This window comes from Danio rerio, chromosome 18 (assembly GCF_052040795.2).
Source record: "Danio rerio strain M-AB ecotype USA chromosome 18, GRCz13ab, whole genome shotgun sequence".
In the NCBI taxonomy this organism is placed as follows: Eukaryota; Metazoa; Chordata; class Actinopteri; order Cypriniformes; family Danionidae; genus Danio; species Danio rerio.
In genome coordinates, this window is record NC_141038.1 from 42,801,623 (window position 1) to 42,823,423 (window position 21,801).

General features: G+C 36.1%; 1 protein-coding gene across 11 annotated transcripts in view; it reads right to left on the bottom strand.

Moving 5' to 3' along the window:
• The window catches only part of dmxl2 (Dmx-like 2), a 119,163-nt gene that overhangs the window by 3,545 nt on the left and 93,817 nt on the right, over positions 1 to 21,801 (bottom strand). For 6 of the 11 annotated variants that reach the window (NM_001441445.1, XM_087291673.1, XM_087291671.1 and 3 more), the window contains 9 exon segments: positions 951 to 1,168; positions 3,894 to 3,946; positions 4,031 to 4,122; positions 6,881 to 6,958; positions 9,618 to 9,745; positions 11,517 to 11,577; positions 17,002 to 17,140; positions 17,226 to 17,347; positions 19,560 to 19,646. In NM_001441445.1, coding sequence (NP_001428374.1) covers positions 951 to 1,168; positions 3,894 to 3,946; positions 4,031 to 4,122; positions 6,881 to 6,958; positions 9,618 to 9,745; positions 11,517 to 11,577; positions 17,002 to 17,140; positions 17,226 to 17,347; positions 19,560 to 19,646 — 978 coding nt within the window. 11 annotated transcript variants of the gene reach the window in all.

The following is a 21,801-nucleotide window of genomic DNA, read 5'->3' on the forward strand; positions in this document are numbered from 1 at the left end:
GCGTCCAGCTTGCGCCATTCGCAAGGCTCTCGGTCCCGCCCAGACTCGTCAACGCTACCAAGCCGACCAATCACAGAGCTTGCGCTACGCGTCGTTGCGACGTGTAGTTACAATTTTTGAGAGGTGCACGTCAGCCACGCCGACGGCCACAGCGAAGGGCTATGCGTCAGCGCTGTAGCATACACCGGCGTTTGACGCAGAAGTATAAATCAGCCTTAAGCCTGCTCAAACACACTTACCTGTAAGTTTCAAACAAGCCTGAAGTATTCTAATAGTTTGATCGGGAGTGTTTAATTAAGGTTGGAACTAAACTGTGCAGAGCTGCCGAACTGAGTTTGACACCCCTGGCCTAAATGATCTTATCAGCCACATAGAGCCTGGTTTATACTTCTGCGTCAAGCCATCGGCGTGACCCACGGGGCATGCAACGCGCGGAGCTGTGCATTCATACTTCTGTGCGCTGTTTCTGTAGCTCTGCAATAACACTTCTAAACTGCTAGCTGGAAGTAGGTGTTTTTGTTCCTCTGTCGAGTTTCTTCGCTGGTGTTTTGTTTTTTCTGAATGCTTCCTTAATGTACAAGTAGCTCAAACTTGCTCATTTTAAGGCAGGAACCGGCGGACGTGCAACAACTTTAAACATAAGGTAAACACAAAGCAACGGTCTCCTTTCGGACCTCCTTGTAAACAGTTGACACTTGTTAACAGTCGCTCCAACAGACTCACGCAGCTCTCTGTCCCACCCACACTCGTCAGTGCTTCCAAGCCTCCAATCACAGAGCTTGCGCTATGCGTCATTGTGACGCGTAGTTACATCTTTTGAGAGGTGCGTGTCAGTGTTGCCGACGGCCTCGACGAGGGCTATGCGTCCACGAGTAGGCTGCGTCTTAGGATACGCGTGCGCTTGATGCAGAAGTATAAATTAGCCTTAAGGTGTTTCTAGAGAAATATACCTTCATGTTCCCTTCAGCCGAACCAGTGACAAAAAAGTCCTCACTGGAGTCCATGGCCAGGGCTTTGATGGCCGAATCGTGTGCCTGGAATGTGTTCAGCAGTTGCCGCTGACGGATGTCAAAAACACAGACGAATCCCTTCCTGCCGCCCGTGATGATCAACTGCTGCTTAGGAGCGTACTGAAGAACGGTCGCACCATTCTCATGACACTGGAAGGCTGGACACAGAGAAAATACGGCATTAAAACCAGAGTATCTGCAGAGCTTTTTTATTTTTTTAAAGACACTAAAACTGTAAATTCAGATATTAATAAAGCAATTTTTTAGTAATGGGCCCCTACTTCAAAAAATCAGCTCCTTTCAAAAGTAATGCTAGCAATTATTAGCACTAACAGTAGCAATTTTTAGACTACCTGTTATGCTGCGTTCACACCAGACGCGGAACACGCGTCAAGCGCGAGTGATTTATATGTTAAGTCAATGTGATACGCGCGAATGGCGCGGCGCGAATGACGAGAATTGAGCGGTGCGCATGGCGCGAATGGCGTGGCGCGAATTGAGCGTTTTGCGCGTTTGACGAGCTTAATACGCGTTTCGCCCAAATCACTCGAGTTCGAAAATCTGAACTTCAGCGAACATTCGCGCCGCTTTAACCAATCAGGAGCTTGCTCTTGTGGGGGTGTGATTGTGACGCATCACCTGTTGTCTGTGTTCCAGGGGAAATCGCCCAGCAGACACCGACAAGAAGTTCATCAAACTGGGCTGGGCTCAGTCACAAGCACCACTGAAAACCTCCATCAGCCAGGTTCAGTTTCTGGGGAGTCTATGAGCTTAAAAAGCTGGATGCACCTCTGAAAGGCTGTAGTGGACTCAGACACCGCTCTAAACGTATCGACGCTGTTTATCATCCTTTATAAATTACATAAACACTGTTATTTTCTTCATAAAATCCATGTTAGCCCTTTAGCTATGAAGCTAGAGTCACAGGGCAGACAGAAGCCCTGCCCATCACGCGACTGTTCTGAAGTGAATTTGACACGCGAATGAAGCTGGGTTTGACGCGCGAATGAAGCGAGTAACCGCAAATGTTCACGCAGCTATTTACGTGCGAATATCACGATTTATCCGCGCGTTCCGCGTCTGGTGTGCACACAGCATTATATTGTTACCTTAATGCTATGTCACAGTATTTAGACATTTACTTTGTTTTTAGAATTAGAGTTGAAGTCAGATTTATTAGCCCCCTTATATACCTTTCCCCAATTTCTGTTTCAGACTTTTTCAACACATTTCTAAACATAATAGTTTTAATAATTAATTTCTAATAACTGATTTCTTTTCTTTGTCATGAAGACAGTACATAATGTTTGACTAGATATTTTTAGAATGCTAGTATTTAACTTAAAGTGACATTTAAAGGCTTAACTAGGTTAATTAGGCAAGTTATGCCGAGTTCAGACTGCACAATTTTTTAAAATAGTCGTGTCACAGATGTTTTCACACTGCATGACTAGCTAGGCTAGCGTTCCGTCGCTGCTGTGTTTACACTGTAGGATGGATCGGCGACAGAGGGTTTCACACAGCATGACTTTACAATAGGAGAATCGCCGACAACTCTGTCTCAGTCCGCAAAACTACATCTCAAAACCAAACACACAAAAAGTAACAATGCGAGAAAGAAGCCTTTAGTGGGGCAGAAAATGTGCTTATTTTGCTCACCTGCGTTTTAAAGGGAATTAGCGATTTCTCTTAAACTTTTTTTTTCTTTTTCGACCTGGTTATCAAGTCAAGTCAAGTCGAGCTTTATTGTCATTCCGCTACATGTGTAGACATACAGAGGAACAAAATGTCGTGTCATGCAGGACAACGGTTCTACATAGATTAATCATAATTACAAACACAACACTGGACATAAGAGCTACTATAAAAACCTATGCATAACTAACATACACTCTAAAAAAAAATGTTCAGACAATACATCAAAGACAGGCAAGTACTTTTACATGAGATTGAACAATCTTGTGCAGGATAGATTGTGCAAGAGAGGTAATAAGCAGTGCAGCATGATTGTAGTACATTTATAGTAAAAATTGTTTTCCTTATTGAGTTCTTGTAAGATGGGAGTTTTGATAAAGTGTCAGGTGCATAAAAGAGAATTGCTATAAGAGATATTGTTCAGATGACACGTCAAACAGACACGGGTGCCAAAATTCCACTAGTTTTTCCTTCATTTCTTGCGTACGAATAGACTGAAAAGAAGCTCTTTTAACTTCTTTCCCAAACTCCCGCTGGCCAATAGATACCCATACTAGAGGATGCTGCTCTCTCATTGGCTGTAGGCAAGCTATGATGTTATTTTCAGTCAGAACTAGTTTTACATGGCATGATTTAAATCGCACTCATCTGCGATTTTCTCAAATCGAGTCTTTGATAGTTCACACTGTGTGATTGTTAATCGTGTAAATTAGCACAGATTTGCCTGTGATTTCAGGCATTTGTCTGTGGTTTCTCAAAACCTGTCAGTGAGTCAACAATCGGGGCTAAAATCATGAAATCTGAACTCAGCATTAGGGTAATTAGGCAGGTCATTGTATAATGATGGTTTGTTCTGAAGACCATTGGAAAAAAATGCTTAAAAGGGCTAATAATCTTGACCATAAAATGGCTTTAAAAAAATTAACACTGCTTTTATTCTAGCCGAAATAAAACAAATAAGATAAAATATTATAGGAAATACTGTGTAAAATTCCTTGCTCTGTTACTAATCATTTGGAAATATTTGAAAATAAAAAATCCACAGGAGGGCTGATATAGGCCTATACACATCCACCACACACAAACGCACACACATCATGTATAAAGAACAGAAATATTATAATAGTCTATGTTAATCAATTGTTTCGCTATTTTCTTTTCAATATCTTGCTCTGTCTGTGAACTCACAGTGTATCATGGAGTTACTAGGAGCGATCAGTGTGTCCCATAAACAGACATTTCTGTGGAACAAAGAGAAACACTTCTTTAAAAACACTATGAACAGTTTGTTTCTATGTGATGACAAGATAAAGCATTCAACTGACCTGCCATCGTTGGACTGTCCCGCTGTGGCGATCAGACTAGAGGACGTGATGAAGGCAAAATCACCACAGCTTTTACTGTGACACTGCCAGCTCTGAGACAAACACACACACAAGCGTATTTTGATATCATACAGTAGCACTGAATTAGAGAAACCTGTAATTCAATTCTAATTGTATTTTTTTGATTTCAATGATAACAATAAGTAACAATTCACAGCGATTACTATTGGACTATATTATATGATATTATATGATATTATATTATATTATATTGTATTATATTATATTATATATTATGATATATTATATTATACTATAACATAAATACTGTAGTATTATAATTATTATACTATTATATTGTAACAGTTAGATAATGTTACTGTTATCATTTTCCGAATTATTTATTTTATTATTATTTTTTTTTTGCATGGTGTATTGTTTGGCATGGTAAAATTAGTATGTTGACATGTAGTAATACTGCTTCCGACCTCCGCGGGGCGATATGTGGATATGTGCCTTCATAAAGAGCAGCTTACCATAGAGTAAGAGTGAGTGTTTGGTAGAGTGTACACTGCATGGTATCACTTCCACTACCGGCATGCAATTTCAGTCCTATGTTAAGAACTGTTGCTCCATTGTAAGTATATGTGTCTTTATCTGATGTGTTGGGATAAGCAGTTACTTATGTCATTTTTGTTTGTTTTAGAAAAGACTGTTTAATTTTTTGCTATCCTTATACGTCAAACTGTTTGCTTGTTGATTTCACAGGGAGATTAAGCAATACTGGCGATGCAGTGGTGCAGTAGTTAGTGCTGTCGCCTCATAGCAAGAAGGTTGCTGGTTCGAGCCTTGGCTGGGTCAGTTGACATTTTGCTTGGGTTTCCTCCGGGTGCTCCGGTTTCCCCCACAGTCCAAAGACATGCGGTACAGGTGAATTGGGTAGGCTAAATTGTCCGTAGTGTGTGAGTGTGAATGAGTGTGTGTGGATGTTTCCTAGAGATGGGTTGCAGCTGGAAGGGCATCCGCTGCATCAAAACTGTACTTTGACGGTTCATTCCGCTGTGGCGACCCCGGATTAATAAAGGGACCAAGCCAAAAAGAAAATGAAATGAAATTAAGCAATACTAAGCTCATCCAACTCGGGGAGCAACTTCCTCTCATGAGACAGACGGCAACGGTTGAGACATTTGAGTATTGCGGACACGGAGCGCTGTTTGTTGAAGGATGGCTTTTCTTCATACAATATCGGGTGCTTTCCTAACGAGTGACAGGGCATCGAAAGGAATCATTGCATTGCTCTCAAGTGCTTTGAACGATAAGTGATCACTGACTTTATTCAGAAAGACTATTTAGATTCTAACTTAAAAAAAAAAAGAGTCTTGTTTTTTTTTGTGATTGATTCTTTTTTCAGTTTGATGATAAAACAATACGCATCTGGGTAAAATAAAAGAAAGTTTACGCTTGCTATAATTTGTTTCGAGAGAGTGTTTATTCAGTCAGCCAAATTTCTGTAGAACCCCTCAGAGTGATCCTAATTCAAGGAGAGGAGGTGTTGCAATATATATCATATTATACTATTGTAGCTGCCTTTTATTAAAATATGAACTATTTATTATCACTTTATGTACAGTAGGATCTTACTCTGCATGCCTAATCCTACCCAATACCAAAACCCACTAAACCCCTTACTGACTACTGATAAGCAGCTAATTAGTAGTTTATTGAGCTAAAAGTCTTAGCTAATGGTTTGTTAATAGTGTGAATTGTGCATTAAAATAAAGCATAACCCAAAATATTTTTACATATAATATGTACTATTTGTAATATGTACTGCTAAGCAGTGCTATTTAATATACGCTTTATTTTAAGGCGATGTAGCTACAGTGTGACTATTCATTTAAATATTGAGTAATATTAATTTATTACATGTACTTACTATATGGTTGGGATTAGAATGTGGATTAGGTTTAGGGTTAGTGTATATGTAATTATGCATAATTGTAATTATTATAGTAAATACATGGAATGTGTAAAGTATTATTATGTTATATCATATTATGTTATGTTTTATTGTATTGTATTATATTATACACTCACTGGTCACTTTATTAACGCTAATTTCTAATCAGCCAATCACATGGCAGCAGTTTTGATACTGACCATGTCCATCCCTTTATGACCACAGTGAACCCATCTTCTGATGGCTACTTCCAGCAGGATAACGCGCCATGTCATAAAGCACGAATCATCTCAGACTGGTTTCTTGACAATGAGTTCACTGTACTCAAATGGCCTCCACAGTCACTAGTTCGTAATCCAATAAAGCACCTTTGGGACATGGTGGAATGGGAGATTCGCATCTTGGATGTGCAGCAGACAAAATTGCAGGAACTGCGTGATGCTATAATGTCAGTATCGACCAAAATTTCTGAGGAATATTTCCAGTACCTTGCTGAATCATAAGGGGGTCCAACCCGGTACTAGTAAGATGTACCTAATGAAGTGGCAGTTGAGTGTAATATATTGCATTACATTACATTACATTATATTGTTGTTACTGTAAAACATTGTAAATCTAATTGATCTCTCTATTTTGATTTGTAAGTAAAATTATATTAGAGAGCTCTATTAATTTGAAAAGCTTTCTGGCAATGTTATTTGCAAGAATAAAGTAGAATAACTTGTGTTACTCTTAAAAATTAAATTCACTGTGAACATTTAGAAAAAGCAGCCTGTCATACAATGCAGTCATTCTTATTTATGGCCTTAGATTATTGTTTTAATATCAATTTAATTTAAACATCATTGACTGTCAGTAATAGCTGTGTGATACAAAAACAAGAGTCTTACCAAATAGGGCTTTGGGTTTGAGGAGGTTTGATTGACTTGCCAGAGGCTCAAAAATCCCTCACCATCTGCAACGCCACACTGCAGAGTTTCAAATGAGTGGACAAATTTAGTATTTTCAGCAGCAGATTGCATAATGAGTCAAACAGAGCACAGAGGAGACAACAGGATGAGCTATGGTGAACAGATGTACTGCTGTACTGGACTCATTACATAATATCACGGACATCAATTCTATTGTACATCAGTAAACGTAATCTGAGGTCAAAACATTGTCCAGTGGATAATATACATTTTTATTTTTGTATTTTCAGTAAATGTAGTCTAAAACATGTTTAATCTATTTGTTGTTGTCATCTTTTGTTATCAAGTAGCTGTAATTTATTTGAATAGCTCAATAAATGCATACACTGCATCCAGAAAGTATTCATAGCGCTTCACCTTTTCCACATTTTTTTGTTACAGCCTTATTCCAAAATTGATTACATTTATTTTTTTCCTCAAAATTTGATAAACAATACTCCATATTGACAATGTGAAAAAAAGATTGAAATTGAAAACAAAAAAAATTGTTGCAAATTTATTAAAAATAAAACACCTGAAAAATCACATGTACATCAGTATTCACAGCCTTGAAATTGAGCTCAGGTACATTCCGTTTCCACGGATCATTCTTGTGACGTTTCAGCAGCCTAAATTGGAGTTCACCTGTGGTAAATTCAGTTTATTGGACATGATTTGAAAAGGCATACACCTGTCTATATAAGGTCCCAGGGTTGACAGTGCATGTCAAAGCACAAACTAAGCATGAAGACAAAGGAATTGTTTATAGACCTCGGAAACAGGATTGTCTCAAGGCACAAGCCTGGGGAAGGTTACAAAAAAATTCTACAGCTCTGAAAGTTCCAATGACCACAGTGGCCTCCATAATCCGTAAGTAGAAGATGTTCGGAACCACCAGGACTTTTCCTACAGCTGGCCGGCCATATAAGCTGAGTAATCAGGAGAGAAGGGTCAGGGAGGTGATCAATAACCCGATGGTCACCCTGTCTAAGCTACAGCGTTCTTCTGTGGAGAGAAGAGAACCTCACAGAAGGACAACCATCTGTGCAGCAATCCACCAATCAGATCTGTATGGTAGAGGGGCCACACGGAAACCATTGCCCATCTGGAATTTGCAAAAAAGCATCTGAAGGACTCTCAGACCCCAAGAAACAAAACTCTCTGGTCTGATGGGACTAAAATTTAACTCTTTGGAGTGAATGCCAGGCATTATGTTTGGAGAAGGCACCGCTCATCACCAGGCTAATACCAACCCTACAGTGAAGCATGGTGGTGGCAGCATCATGCTGTGGGGATGTTTTTCAGCAGCAGGAACTGGAAGACTAGTCAGGATAGAGGGAAAGATGAATGCAGCAATGTACAGAGACATCCTGAATGAAAACCTGCTTCAGAGTGCTCTTGACCTCATACTGGGGTGACGGTTCAACTTCCAGAGGGACAATGACCCAAAGCACACCGCCAAAATATCAATGGATTGGCAACAACTCTGTAAATGTCCTTGAGTGGCCCAGCCAGAGCCCAGACCTGAATCCTGTTAAACATCTCTGGAGGGAGCTGAAAATGGCTTTACACCGTCGCTTCCCTTTCAACCTGATAGAGCTTGAGAGGTTCTGCAAAGAGGAATGGCCAAAAATTGCCAAAGACAGGAGTGCCAAGCTTGTGACATCATATTCAAAACGACTTGAGGCTGTAATTGCTGCCAAAGGTGCATCAACAAAGTATTGAGCAAAGGCTGTGAATACTTATCTACATGTGATTTTCAGTTTTTTTTTTTTTTATGTAAATTTGCAATGATTTCAAAAAAATCTTTATTAACATTGTCATTATGGGGTATTGTGTGTAGAATTTTGAGGAAATAAATGCATTTAATCCATTTTGGAATAAGGCTGTAACATGCACTTCCAGATGCACTGTAGTATATCATCAATGTTGTGTCATATTAAAAATGTTATTCACTTTTTGCGGAACCTTTAAGAATATAAAGTTTAAATGAGCAGATTTTATTTAAAACAAAAAATATCTGTAACATTATACATTCGCATTTAGTCATTTAGCAGACACTTTTATCCAAAGCAACCTAATATTGAAGAGACATTCAGTGATTCAACAAGAAAAGGCAACACACATAAGAAGTGCTAATTATGCAAAGAACTGTTCAGAGAATTAAGTGCTAGTGTAAGGAGGAGCTTACTACAGCTACAGTTTTATTTTCTTTCTACAGCCTTCAAACTAGAGAGATTTCAGCTGCTGTCTGGGCTTTCACTGCCTTTCTACACCTCCCTTCATGTTCAATACTTTTTCAGTGTCATTTCATTTTATTACACAACTTCATTTGTGAACAAATTAGTTTTATTTTCTTTGCATGTATGGAATTCTTTGGTTGTTACCAACATCTGGTGATTTTATTTTTATTTTTTTTAAATCAACAGCACCTTTAGAAATTTGTTTTCTGAGAAAAATGGTGACGTGTTCAATAATTATTTCCACCGAATAAGACAAACGATCTATTACAGAAGCCATTATAAATGCCTTCAGTGTAACTTCTAATGAATTCAATGCATCCTTTGCTAAATAGAAGAATTCATTTCAAATCTTGACCTCAACGATTGAACAGCATGTAGTGAGGAATAAAAAAGGTAATGAAGTTGGATAATTCTGATGTTCAATGTGTTAATACCTTGTTGCCCTGTGAGTTGAAGTAGAGGCGAGTGACTCGAGCGTTTCCAGCCTGCCGGAAGCAGATGAGCTGCTGTGGACGATTCCACTCAAACATTCGCACACTACCATCCTGAGCTCCAGTCATATCTGAAAAACAAAAACAAAAACAAACATAAACAAGTCAAACAGGATATTCATCCAAATCCAAAGGGTGCGTCTCAATCAGTACCCTAGTTCTCAAGGTAGTGAATAAGTAGGTCCAAGTAGAAATGTTTTAATAAACGTTAATATGTTTTTTTTTTATTGTTTGTCTGCTTAGTATGTAATTGTATTATATTACTTTTTACTCATATTTTAAAAGTGACCATATTTTATTCTAATGTTTTGTTATACTTTAGAAATTTATTATTAATTTATTGAAAAACATTAGTTATATTATGCATTTATTATGCATTATTGTAAATTCCAATATATGCTAATGCTATTATGTAAATTATGCTTAATTATGACAGTGTTACAGCCAAATCATAACTTTATGTCTGCGTCTGAAACCGCATACTTCCATACTATATAGCACGCTAAAATCAGTATGCGAACCGAGTCGTATTTCCGAATTCATAGAATTCGAAAATCAGTATGCGAGAAGTACCCAGATGACTTACTACTTCCAGCTTGATTCTAGAGTGTGCATCCCATGCATGCTGCGCTATCCCATGATGCCCCGCGAGCGAATTCATGGATGGGAGTAAAGCGACGCAATTGATGCAGGTAGGTCATGTGACCATGACAAAATGGCGGATGTAGTACGTCTGAATTCCATTCATACTTTTTACATTAATACTGTCTAGAACGTACTTTTCTAACGGCCGAGTAGTACGTTTAAATTCAAATGCAGTACCTACTGAGTAGTAGGCGGTTTCGGACGCAGCCTATGTGTAGTTGTGTTGCATATTGTGTTGTGCTCCAACCTGCTTCTCTCTCTCTGTCCTGCTTTAAGGTTAATTAGCTCCCAGCTGCTAATCGTTACGAGCCTGCCTGAGTGGTATGGGTATAAACACTGGCTGTTTCTCAGTGTGCGTTATTCAGCGGTCTTGCGTCCTCGTGTTCTTGTGTAACGTCATCATCAGTTGCCAAAGTTCAGTTCCAATACTCAAGACCGCAAAAACAGAGGACGCGTGAAACTTCCCAGAGGTGTTCTTGATATCGAGGACGCACCGATGCAGACTTGAGCACCGATCTCGCTCTAGAAGTCCCAGAAGTCATTATGACTTGAGGTGGGAAGCGCAATATTTTATTAAGATTCATTATTCAAGTTCAGAGATATCACTTATTTAACTCAGAAGTTTTCGTAAATGAAACTGTGAATATAAATATTACCACAAACATCTTAACAAAGGAATAAACACATTAAGGGTGTTTGTTTGCTGAAATTCATATTAAAATCTGTTTTATTTATATTGTGCAACGTATATTTGTAATATTTTTATTTAGAGTTTATATTTTGAAAAGGGGGAAAAACAGTAAATCGTTGTATGAATGCTGTAATGTTTAAATAGTTTTCCATCAAAAAGGAAAGGACGCGTTCTCTGTTCTCGTGGTTTCCTCAGTTCGTTTCTACGCGGACACCTGTCAAGACCGGTCTTCACAAGAACGCAGCTCTGTTCTCTGCATTCTTGGAATTGAGAAACAGCCACTTTCTGAAGCTACTGAGCCTGAAGAACACTTCACCCCAGCTCTTAAGTGTAAGTTTGTTAGTGAGATTGTTAATTTGTGTTTGTTGTTTATTTTTGTTTGTTTTACAAAAATGTTGTTTGTTTTATTTATTTGTGTGCATTTTGACAGGTTTTGTTCGATTCATTTGGCACAAATCTAATCCCATAAAAAGGCAACTACAAAGTCCCTGCTAAGAAATACTCACAGTACTGATAGATAGGATGGGACGTCATCCTCTTCACATTGTTCAGGTTCCTCTTCATGATCTGCGAGAAATGACACAGTTTAACAAAGATCATTTTCACGACCCCCCATAAAACACTGATATTCAAACGGTTTCTTCAGATTTGACAAACATTTAGTCAGAATTATTCGCCCCCCTTTGAATTTTTTTTCTTTTTTTTAAATATTTCCCAAATGATGCTTAACAGAGTCAGGAAATTTTCACAGAATGTCTTATAATATTTTTTTTCTTCTGGAGAAAGTCTTATTGGTTTTATTTCGGCTTCAATAAAAGCAATTTTAATTAAAAAAAAGAAAAAAAAACATTTTAAGGTCAAAATTATTAGCTCCATTTAAGCTATATATTTTTTTCGATCATCTAAAGCAGTCATTTTTCAAACTTTACAGCCCGCGAGACGCGACACCCATTTTTTAAGGTGGTTATACTGTAAATATACAAATGTTGCCCACACAACTATAGGCATATATCAACACCATCTGATCCCTAAACATTTGTCCCAGCACAGTACTCTGTTCATGTATTTTTAACCAAAGGTTTAAATACTTCCACTCAACCCCTGCATGAGTTTTTTTAATGGGGCGTTATTTACAACACATACAGTCTCCTTGGCGACATGTCAGTTTTATCACGTGAAACACCACAGTCCCCCTGATTTATGCATTTTTTATTTGTTTTATTCCATTTTCTGCAAATATTGCTAAAAATCCTAATTATATTGAGAAATAGCTGACATTCTGACTCTTAAATATGTGCGAGAACACATGCTTTGTCATTTAAACAGCTTTTAAATGATCGTTATGCCATTATTTGATCTTTGGTGGGTGATGCCAAGTCAGTCTGTACTTCACTGGAGCGATTAGAACTGCTGGATTTACAACATGCTAATTCATCTATTTGACCTAAAATACATACAAGTGGCTGTTTAACTTAGAGAAAAACTGGTAACACTTTAGCTTAGGTCACAATTCATTGTATTAACAAACCATTACATAACACTACTAGCTTAATAAACTATTAATACGCTGTTTATTAATAGTTAGTAAGGTAGAAATTGGGTTTTGGGTACAACTAGGGACACAGAATTAGATCTTACTTTATAACTACTAATGAACAGTTCATATCTTAATAATAGGCAGGTAATAAGCTAGTAGTTAATGGCATGAATTTTGGCCTAAACTAAAGTATTACCAGTAAACTTTATATTTACCTTAACAGTGTATCTGCATGTAAATAAAAAACACTATAATACTGAGTACAATTTAATTTACCTAGACATCAGTGTGTATTTTACAAACCATAAATATTGATTTGCTAGTTCTTACACATATTTAAATGTCTGAAACCTAAAATAAATCTTATTTACTGAACATTCTAATGACACCAGTGTGATCGTACGCATCTAAGGGATAAAGGCAAAAAAAATTAAGGAGACAAATAGCCCCTTTCACACAGTGATACTGGTACATATCCGTAAAATTTCCGGAACGACTTTACCGGTAAATTAAAAAAAAGCGCTGTTCACACAGGTGAGGACATTTTTGGAATGTTTCCGGAAAAGACTATTCACACATCCATTCCAAAAAAACGGTAAATTCTGTCATCATCAACCAGAAATTACCTCTAAACAGCTACACTTGTATTTGTAAACAATTGACTACATTACAAACTCTGTGGATGAATAAGTATTGTAAACAACTTCGATGAAAATATATGGAGGAACACTTTCGCGACACGCGACAAGAAACTGAAGGAAGATGACCTTGAAGGTAAACAAACAACGGCTTATCATAAGCATCTTATCTATAATTATTTACAAAGTTGGCATTAATAAGGAACATTTAAACTTTATCTGATTAACATCTAGCAGCTAAATGTGTCTGGAAAAATATTCAAAGGCTTTTATTTTCATAAACCGCGCGGACGTGAATGCGTCTGACTGTACTGATTGGCTAAAGTAGACGTCTCGCGACAGCACGTTCTAGACGTGCTCGTGCTCTTTCCGGCAATCTTCCTTCTATGTTCACACACCGCAGCATTCCGGCATATTACCGGTAATGTTACAACTTCTCTTTCCGGAAAATAGCCAGAACGAATTTACCTGTATTTTTAAAGAGGGCCTGTTCACACATGCAGACCTTTCCGGAAAATTACTGCCAATTTTCCGGAAAGGTCTGTATGTGTGTAAGGGGCTATGGTCACTGTGTTGAATTCAGGCATTTGTTTCACAAAACCTTTGTGTATAAAAAATTGTGCAATTTGACAATTCGTCAACATGCCTTCACATTGTACAAACCCACAGGTCAGAGAGCTTAGCAAACTTTAACTTTGGGATGCACAAGCTCACATTTCAGTCATTTCACATGTGCATCAATCAGAGTCAATTGAATAAAATAAGAACTTTTGTTGTATATTTGTCTCTTAATCATGAGTTGAGTTAATCATGTTAATCAGTAGCATTTAGCTTGGCAAAGTAGTCTGCAAGAAGCTTCTTCACTATGTTCGGTTTATCAGCTGTGAATGAGAACAGAGTTGAGGTGATGACGCAGGTCTGCACCTTGGGTCGCTCGGACTGTCTGCGGTTTACTCCACTACCTCCATAAACGCTCTTATCAGCTCAATACAGACTCATCAAGAGCTGTGTTGAGACCAAGACTCACTGTTTGTGTTCTGCTGATAACAGCCAAAACAAAACACTCAGTAGCTGCTCTTCATCTGTGGGAATGGGACCATCACGTACGTGCTTCATTGTCTGTCTACTTACAGATGCTGGAGTTTTTTTTTTTTTTTTACTTTTTATTTTACAGACTATAGTCAGTTGGACCATGAATAAAGTTTAGGGAGTTCTTATGTTTTTAATGTAATGACAGTTATATTGAAGGTTTATAAACAAATCCTTGCAATCTCAGAATGATTTGAAAATTGTGATTTAGTGGAAGCAAGAAAATGTCAGTCTATATAGTAGACTGCCTGTCTATATATGGAAAAAAAAAAGAATAAATCTCAGCTTCCCTGAATATGTTAGGTGGGTAGTTGACAAATAGGCAGTTTTGTTTTATAAAATACTATTTTTTTAAATATATATTTTTTATATTTATGTAGTTTGAAGTCATATGTTTCAGAAAATATAAGGAGTAACTAACAACTTTATCAGTTCTTTTTGCTGAACTGTTCTGTAAAAACATCCTATGGGGTGACCTCAAAAAAATAAAGAAAAGCATGTCTTAATAATGTATAAATGGTGTGAGATCATTGTTAGATGTTAAATGGAGACGGTCATTGTTAGAAACTCATCTTTATATAGTGCCATTTATTTTTACAGGGAATTCTGAAAAATATATATATTTTTCATGGCTAAAGAATAAATAGGTTTGCCAAACCAAAGGACAACAAAACTAAATTTTTTATAGTGGTTCCAAAATGGTAATCTGAGATAAAAACTTAATAGGGGGCTTCTGTCACATGATCTTAAATGTGATGTGTTTTCAGTGAAATTGGCAATTTAAAAACTAGCATATAGTGTCACATCCGAGAACATGGTTTTCAGTGACAAAATGCATCACAAAATGTAATGACAAAATGTAATGACAAAATGTTTCACTAAATATGTTTTCAGAAATACATGGATTAACTTTTTTTCCATTTATATTTAAAATAGCCACTTGTAAAAAAAAAAAGGCCTGAAGTATTTATTTTTACGATTTTTCCATTTTCTTTTTTATTTATAAGAGCTGTAATTTATTGAACTATGCTTGAGACAGCCAAAAAAATAATAATGAGGTACATCGAAGACAAAAAGATTTAACCATTTACTGCATTTTAAATTATGAAAATACTAATTCAATTCCTTTTTGTCATGTGTGACAGTTAAACATAAACGTCATGTCAACAACAGGTTTGAGTAAAATGTTATTATTTGCAATATTCTAAAAACATCTGATAACATTTTTTTCAAAATACGTATATTAGATTAGATTAGATTCAACTGTATATACAGTTGAAGTCAGAATTATTAGACCCCTTGAATTATTAGCCCCCGTTTATTTTTTTCCCCAATTTCTGTTTAACGGAGAGATTTTTTCAACACATTTCTAAACATAGTAGTTTTAATTACTCATTTCTAATAACTGATTTATTTTATCTTCGCCATGATGACAGTAAATAATAATTTACTAGATATTTTTCAAGAGCTTGAAGTGACTTTTAAAGGCTTAACTAGATTAATTAGGTTAACTAGGCAGTTTAGGGTAATTGGGCAAGTTATTGTACAACAATGGTTTGTTCTGTAGACTATAAAAGAATACAAAAACTTAAAAGGGCTAAAAATTTTGACCTTTAAAATGGTGTTTAAAAATTAAGAAATGCTTTTATTTTTGCTGAAATAAAACAAATACAACTTTTTCCATAAGAAAAAAATATTATCAGACATACTGTGAAAATTTCCTTGCTCTGTTAAACATAATTTGGGAAATATTTAAAAAAGAAACTAAATCAAAGGGGGCTAATAATTCTATTCTATTATTATATATATAATTTATTATTATATAATAATTTATTTAGTTTAAGTGTATGAAAGTGTTTAAGTTAAATTAGTTTAGTTTTAAGTGTGTTTAATTTTTTTTTATTATTATTTGCTTGCAGAAATGGATAATTCAACAAAAAAAAAAAAAAAAAAGTTGCAACTGAAAAATCTGATATTTCACCAAATGATGCTTTCTTTAAAACATTTGCATAACGTTCTTTATAAATGAATACTAATATGGAAAAATTTTATCTTGGCAAAACATGCCATCTATAGTATTTACACTCTAAATGACAACATTTGCTTCTAAATCTAATAGAAATGACATCAGAACAAAACAAGATTTATCTGTTTATCTATTCACTTACCTATTAAAGATTTAAACATTATATAACATCTTTATAAAAAGAAGAAATATATATATATATATATATATATATATATATATATATATATATATATATATATATATATATATATATATATATATATATACATATACATATATATATATATATATATATATATATATATATACATATATATATATATATATATATATATATATATATATATATATATATATACACATATATATATATATATATATATATATATATATATATATATATATATATACACATATATATATATATATATATATATATATATATATATATATATATATACATATATATACATATATATATATATATATATATATATACATATATATACATATATATATATATATATATATATATATATATATATATATATATATATATATATATATATATATATATATATATATTTTTTTTTTTTTTTTTTTTTTTTTGTGGAGTTGTGTACATTTAAACCCAAAGTAACCAGGACTGTTTTCCAATTTCTCATATGTCGCACTGTAATGCAAACTGATGTACATACCACACTGGCTCCCATGCTGGTCTGCCCGGTTCCCAGCCAGGGCATGGAGGAGGACGCTGCCATCTGTTGGGGGGCAAAGGGACCAGTGCTGGCCTGGGCGATGTTGGTGTGAGACGAGCGGTAGTCGACATCATCAGAGCTACACAGATAAAACAAGATGCTCATAGCAGTCGCTTCACATCTGTGAGGTGAATGAATTAAACACACGCAGACAGGTGACAAACCTGCGGGACTCCTTGTCAAAGTCCTCTCCGATCCAGGTGTATGGCTGAGCTGCGACCAGTGTGGACACATCCACTTCCTGAACATCATGAGTGGACGCCAGCACTATTTCATTAGTGTTAGCCTAAGAGAAAGAACACAAACACCAGTTGAAAGAAACGACCACTTTATATGCGATCCAAGACAAGAGTAAAAAAAAATTGAAAGTATAAAATAAGCAAATCAGACTATTCTCAAAAACACATGCACTTAATACACTTCATTCAACATGTACACATAGACATCACCTACATAGTATATAACTGCAGGTTAATTATGTTTACATGTATATAATAACTTTAACTGGTTACTGTTTTACTGTTTACTTTTAGTTACTAGTTAATTAGTTCAAATTCTTAGTAACTAATAAAGTTATGGTAACTAATAGCCTTAACTGATTTTGATTGTAATGCAATAGTGTGTGCCTTTTGTAAAGCTGCTTTGAAACAATTTTTTGTGAAAATAAAAACTTGAATTGAAAATAACATGAAAAAGAAAAAGAGATTAAAACTGAAACCCGGCGTCATGGTGGCTCAGTGGTTAGCACTGTCACCTCACAGCAAGAAGGTCGATGGTTTGAGTTCCGGCTGGGCCAGCTGGCATTTCTGTGTGGAGTTTGGATGTTCTCCCAGTGTTGGCTTGGGTTTCCTCCCCCACAGTCTAAAGACATGCGTATAGGTGAACTAAATTAACTAAAGTGTATGAGAGTGTGTGTGAATGTGAGTGTGTATGGGTATTTCCCCATACTGTAATTTGGTTAGAAGGGCAACCGCTGCATAAAACATATGCCGGAATAGTTTATAGTTCATTTCGCTGTGGCGACCTCTGAAATAGAGACTAAGATAAAGGAAAATCGTGCTATTCGCGCATAAATAACCATGTGAACATTTGCGTTTACCTGCTTCATTCACGCATCAAACCCCGCTTCATTTGCGCATCAAATTTACTTTAGAACAGACGCGGATTTGCGTGATGGGCAGGGCCTCTGTCTGCCCGGTGACTCTAGCTTTGTTGCTAAATGGCTAACATGGATTTTATGAAGAAAATAACAGTGTTTATGTGCTTTATGAAGGCTGAAAATTAGCATCGATACATTTTCAGAGGTGCATCCAGCTCTGTCAGCTTATAAACTCCTCCAGAAACTGAACCTGGATGACGGAGGCTTTCAGTGGTGGTTCTGACTGAGCCGAGCCCAGTTTGATGAACTTTTTGTCGGTGTCGGCTCGAGGATTTCCCCTGGGACACCGACAACAGGCGAAACGTCACAATCACGCCCCCACAAGAGCAAACTCCTAACTGGTAAACGCGGCGCGAATACCCGCTGAAGTTCAGATTTTCGAACTCAAACGATTCACGCGTTAAGCATTTCGAACGCGCAAAACGCATTCAATTTGTGCGTATCGCGCCATTTGCGCAATTCACGTCGCACCATTTGCGCCGCAGGATGTCTATTCGTGCGTTTGCATTGACTTAACATGTAAATCACTTGTGCTTGACGCGCGTTCCGCGTCTGGTGTTAACGCAGCAGAAAACTGAAACCCATTTATGGACAACCCATTATTTACCACAATTTGCCAGTTAAAATGTTCTGAAAATCATCAATTATGTTATTTTGTACAAATATTAATGTTTTCAGTCATTGAAGAATGCAAGTACGAATAAAAAAATTAAACAATGAATTTCACTAAAGAAAAAAAAGACTTAGAACAGGTAAAAGGGGCAGCACGGTGGCGCCGTGGGTAGCACATTCGCCTCACAGCTCTAGAATGTTGCATATGTATGCGATTTAGGATGCGCCTTATTATTTTAAGCTTGCTTTGGAAGAGCAACTCTGTAGTTTTAAATGTCCATTGAAGTGCTTTGAAATGTGCAATTTTTTTAATCTCAACTGAAAAAAAAAAGAAAGGGTAGAACATAGTAGCTCCTCCTCTTTAAAAAAAAAACAAAAACGACCAATCACAAGTTGTTCTTATAATGGCTTTGCCAGTGAGAGTTGTTGAGAACAAGTGCATCAAAAAAAAGTAAATAATAAGCATATTAAAGGGGGTGGAGCATGTCAGATACTAGAGAGCATTTGATTAGTCAAGATTTGATAAGAAACTGAAATATAAGGTGACATGAAAAAAAAAGATCCATTTAGGCGGAAGTGACAAATTTAAGGTGTTAATATCAGTTTGTATATTTCTAAACACAAATTTTGTCACTGTTTTGGAGCACACTAACCTAAAGGTATCCTTAAATCTAACATCTAAAAAAAAATCTTTTAAGGGCCCTTTAAAAGTTAGAAATGGTCTAACCTTGTTAATGGCAAATGCCATGATGATGTCTGATTCCTTGTGGATGACTTTGGCTTTTCCTCCGGGGTAACCCATATCAGCCTCCACCTGTAAAACAACATGCACAAAGACACACTCATGTCAGTACTGTTGTTTTTGACATCATCTCACAATCACATCCACACACACACCAACAGCAGCAGTAGCAGGAAGATTGCTGACATGCAGTCGAGACCATGTACACACCTCCTCAGAGGACAAAACAAGATTTAATCGCTGTTATTTGCTTGACCTTCTAAACAAGGTGTCTGAAGCGGTTCCATCTGATTGGCTAACCGCTTTCAGCGCCATCGGCGGTTAGTGAGGAAGAGCAGTGCCGAGCCAGACGAGTTAGGGGATGTGAGGAAAGAGAAGGACATATGTGTGTGTATCTGAGTGTGAGAGGTCACAGCAGGTTAACAGAGGACAGAGGCCCAAAGCTTTGAGAGGGTTTCACAGAGAAGACGAGTCCCGTTTTGTGTCTCAGTACCTTGCTGGCTTTGCGAGCTCCAGTAACGTAGTTTTGTATGAGGTGGTCCACATGATCATCTATAGACTACATAATACACACCACAACACACGCACACACATTAACAAACACCAACGTCACAAAACACATGCACGAGTGACAAACAGATGGAGGAAAAAAAATACAAATGAAACAAGGAGCAAAATGAATCTCATCTGAGCTCAGAATAAGAGAGATGGTCTTGAGTTTACATGCATATTGCCCTCAGCATCTGTGTACTTACCCTTAACATTTACAATGGCTACTTTCAATATTCATTTATTATACAGCTGTTTCTCTTTAATATTAGTTTGATTTGTTACTATTTTGGGCTTTGGAATTTTACTAAAACAACAACAACAAAGCCTGTTGTTTTAATTATTGTTTGTTGGGACTGCCAGCTTTTTAATAAAAGAAGGCAACAGTATAGGAAAGATAATTTCAGCAATAACTGATGATCAGAATTGTTGTAAACTCTCTGATTATTACACAATATGTCAACTTAACTGTAAATGAATCATGTTTAATGTGCTGATTCTGTGACTCATGACACTGTACAGACATTTCCATGTACTGAATCAAAGTCACAGCAAGTAGTGGACCAAATTAAGTCAATACCTTTGTTTGATTTATATCAGTTTGTATTGTTGTGTATTGTTGGTTGACTATGGTGGGCTTATAAATCTTTAAAATAGACCTTTTGGTAACACCTTATAATAACTACACACTATGATTCAACTAACTCTACATTAATAGACGTTAGTAACAGTTTATAAATACAGCTACAAATGCTGTATTCTTGATTTATAAGTAAATCTATAATTGTATTTTCATCCTTTGGTAATGATTATTTTTTCATTACTTAATTAGGTATTGCATTATTTACAAACTAGTTATTTAAGAATAGTTGGTGCTATTTTAAGATCATTCAGAAAACGGAATTAAATGATTAGTAAACTATTCAAATTAACATTTATATTTAGATTTTATTATTCAGACATATACTAAAAGTTAATTTGTATATTAATACATGCTTTATTAAGTCAACTTCATCCAGATTTGTGACCTAATTTAAAGTGAGGACTATTTATGCTTTATAAATACCTTAAAATGCCAATTATAGGCTCAGTTATATTCTAAACAGAAACAAAAGAAAATAAATGACTTTATTAATTTCTATTCATTTGAAGATGCACAAATGAAACTGTATTAAGTAAAAAATAAATCTTTGCAATTTTATGTAAAATAAAATTACAGTACTGTTTAAACTTTGCTAAATAACTTTGGAATGTTGTATTGTTAAATTAATATATTGTTGTTGTTTCATCCAATTTTTATTTAATTGTATTTATTGCTAATTGTATTTTGACCCTCCTGTTATTCAGCAATGCAAACCGAACCGTAATGGCTCTATGTATAATATGGACAATGGACCTTTTTCTGTCCATAAAATTTTGCTTATGTGTCCATCACATAACTTTGGTTCCACCTCCTTAATTAAACTACACTAGCTCCACTACTTGTCTTACTTTTGTATCGTCTCCCTCCTCTCTTTAATTACCTCACTCTGGCTCCTCTTATTCTGTACCTAAAAAAGACCTGTTTTGTCATATACCCCAGGTGGTTTAAAGCAGTTGCAATGATTGCGTCATGAGATTCAACACTCTTATTAGTTCACTAGACACCCATCGTAAGAAAAGAAAAGTGCTTAAAAAC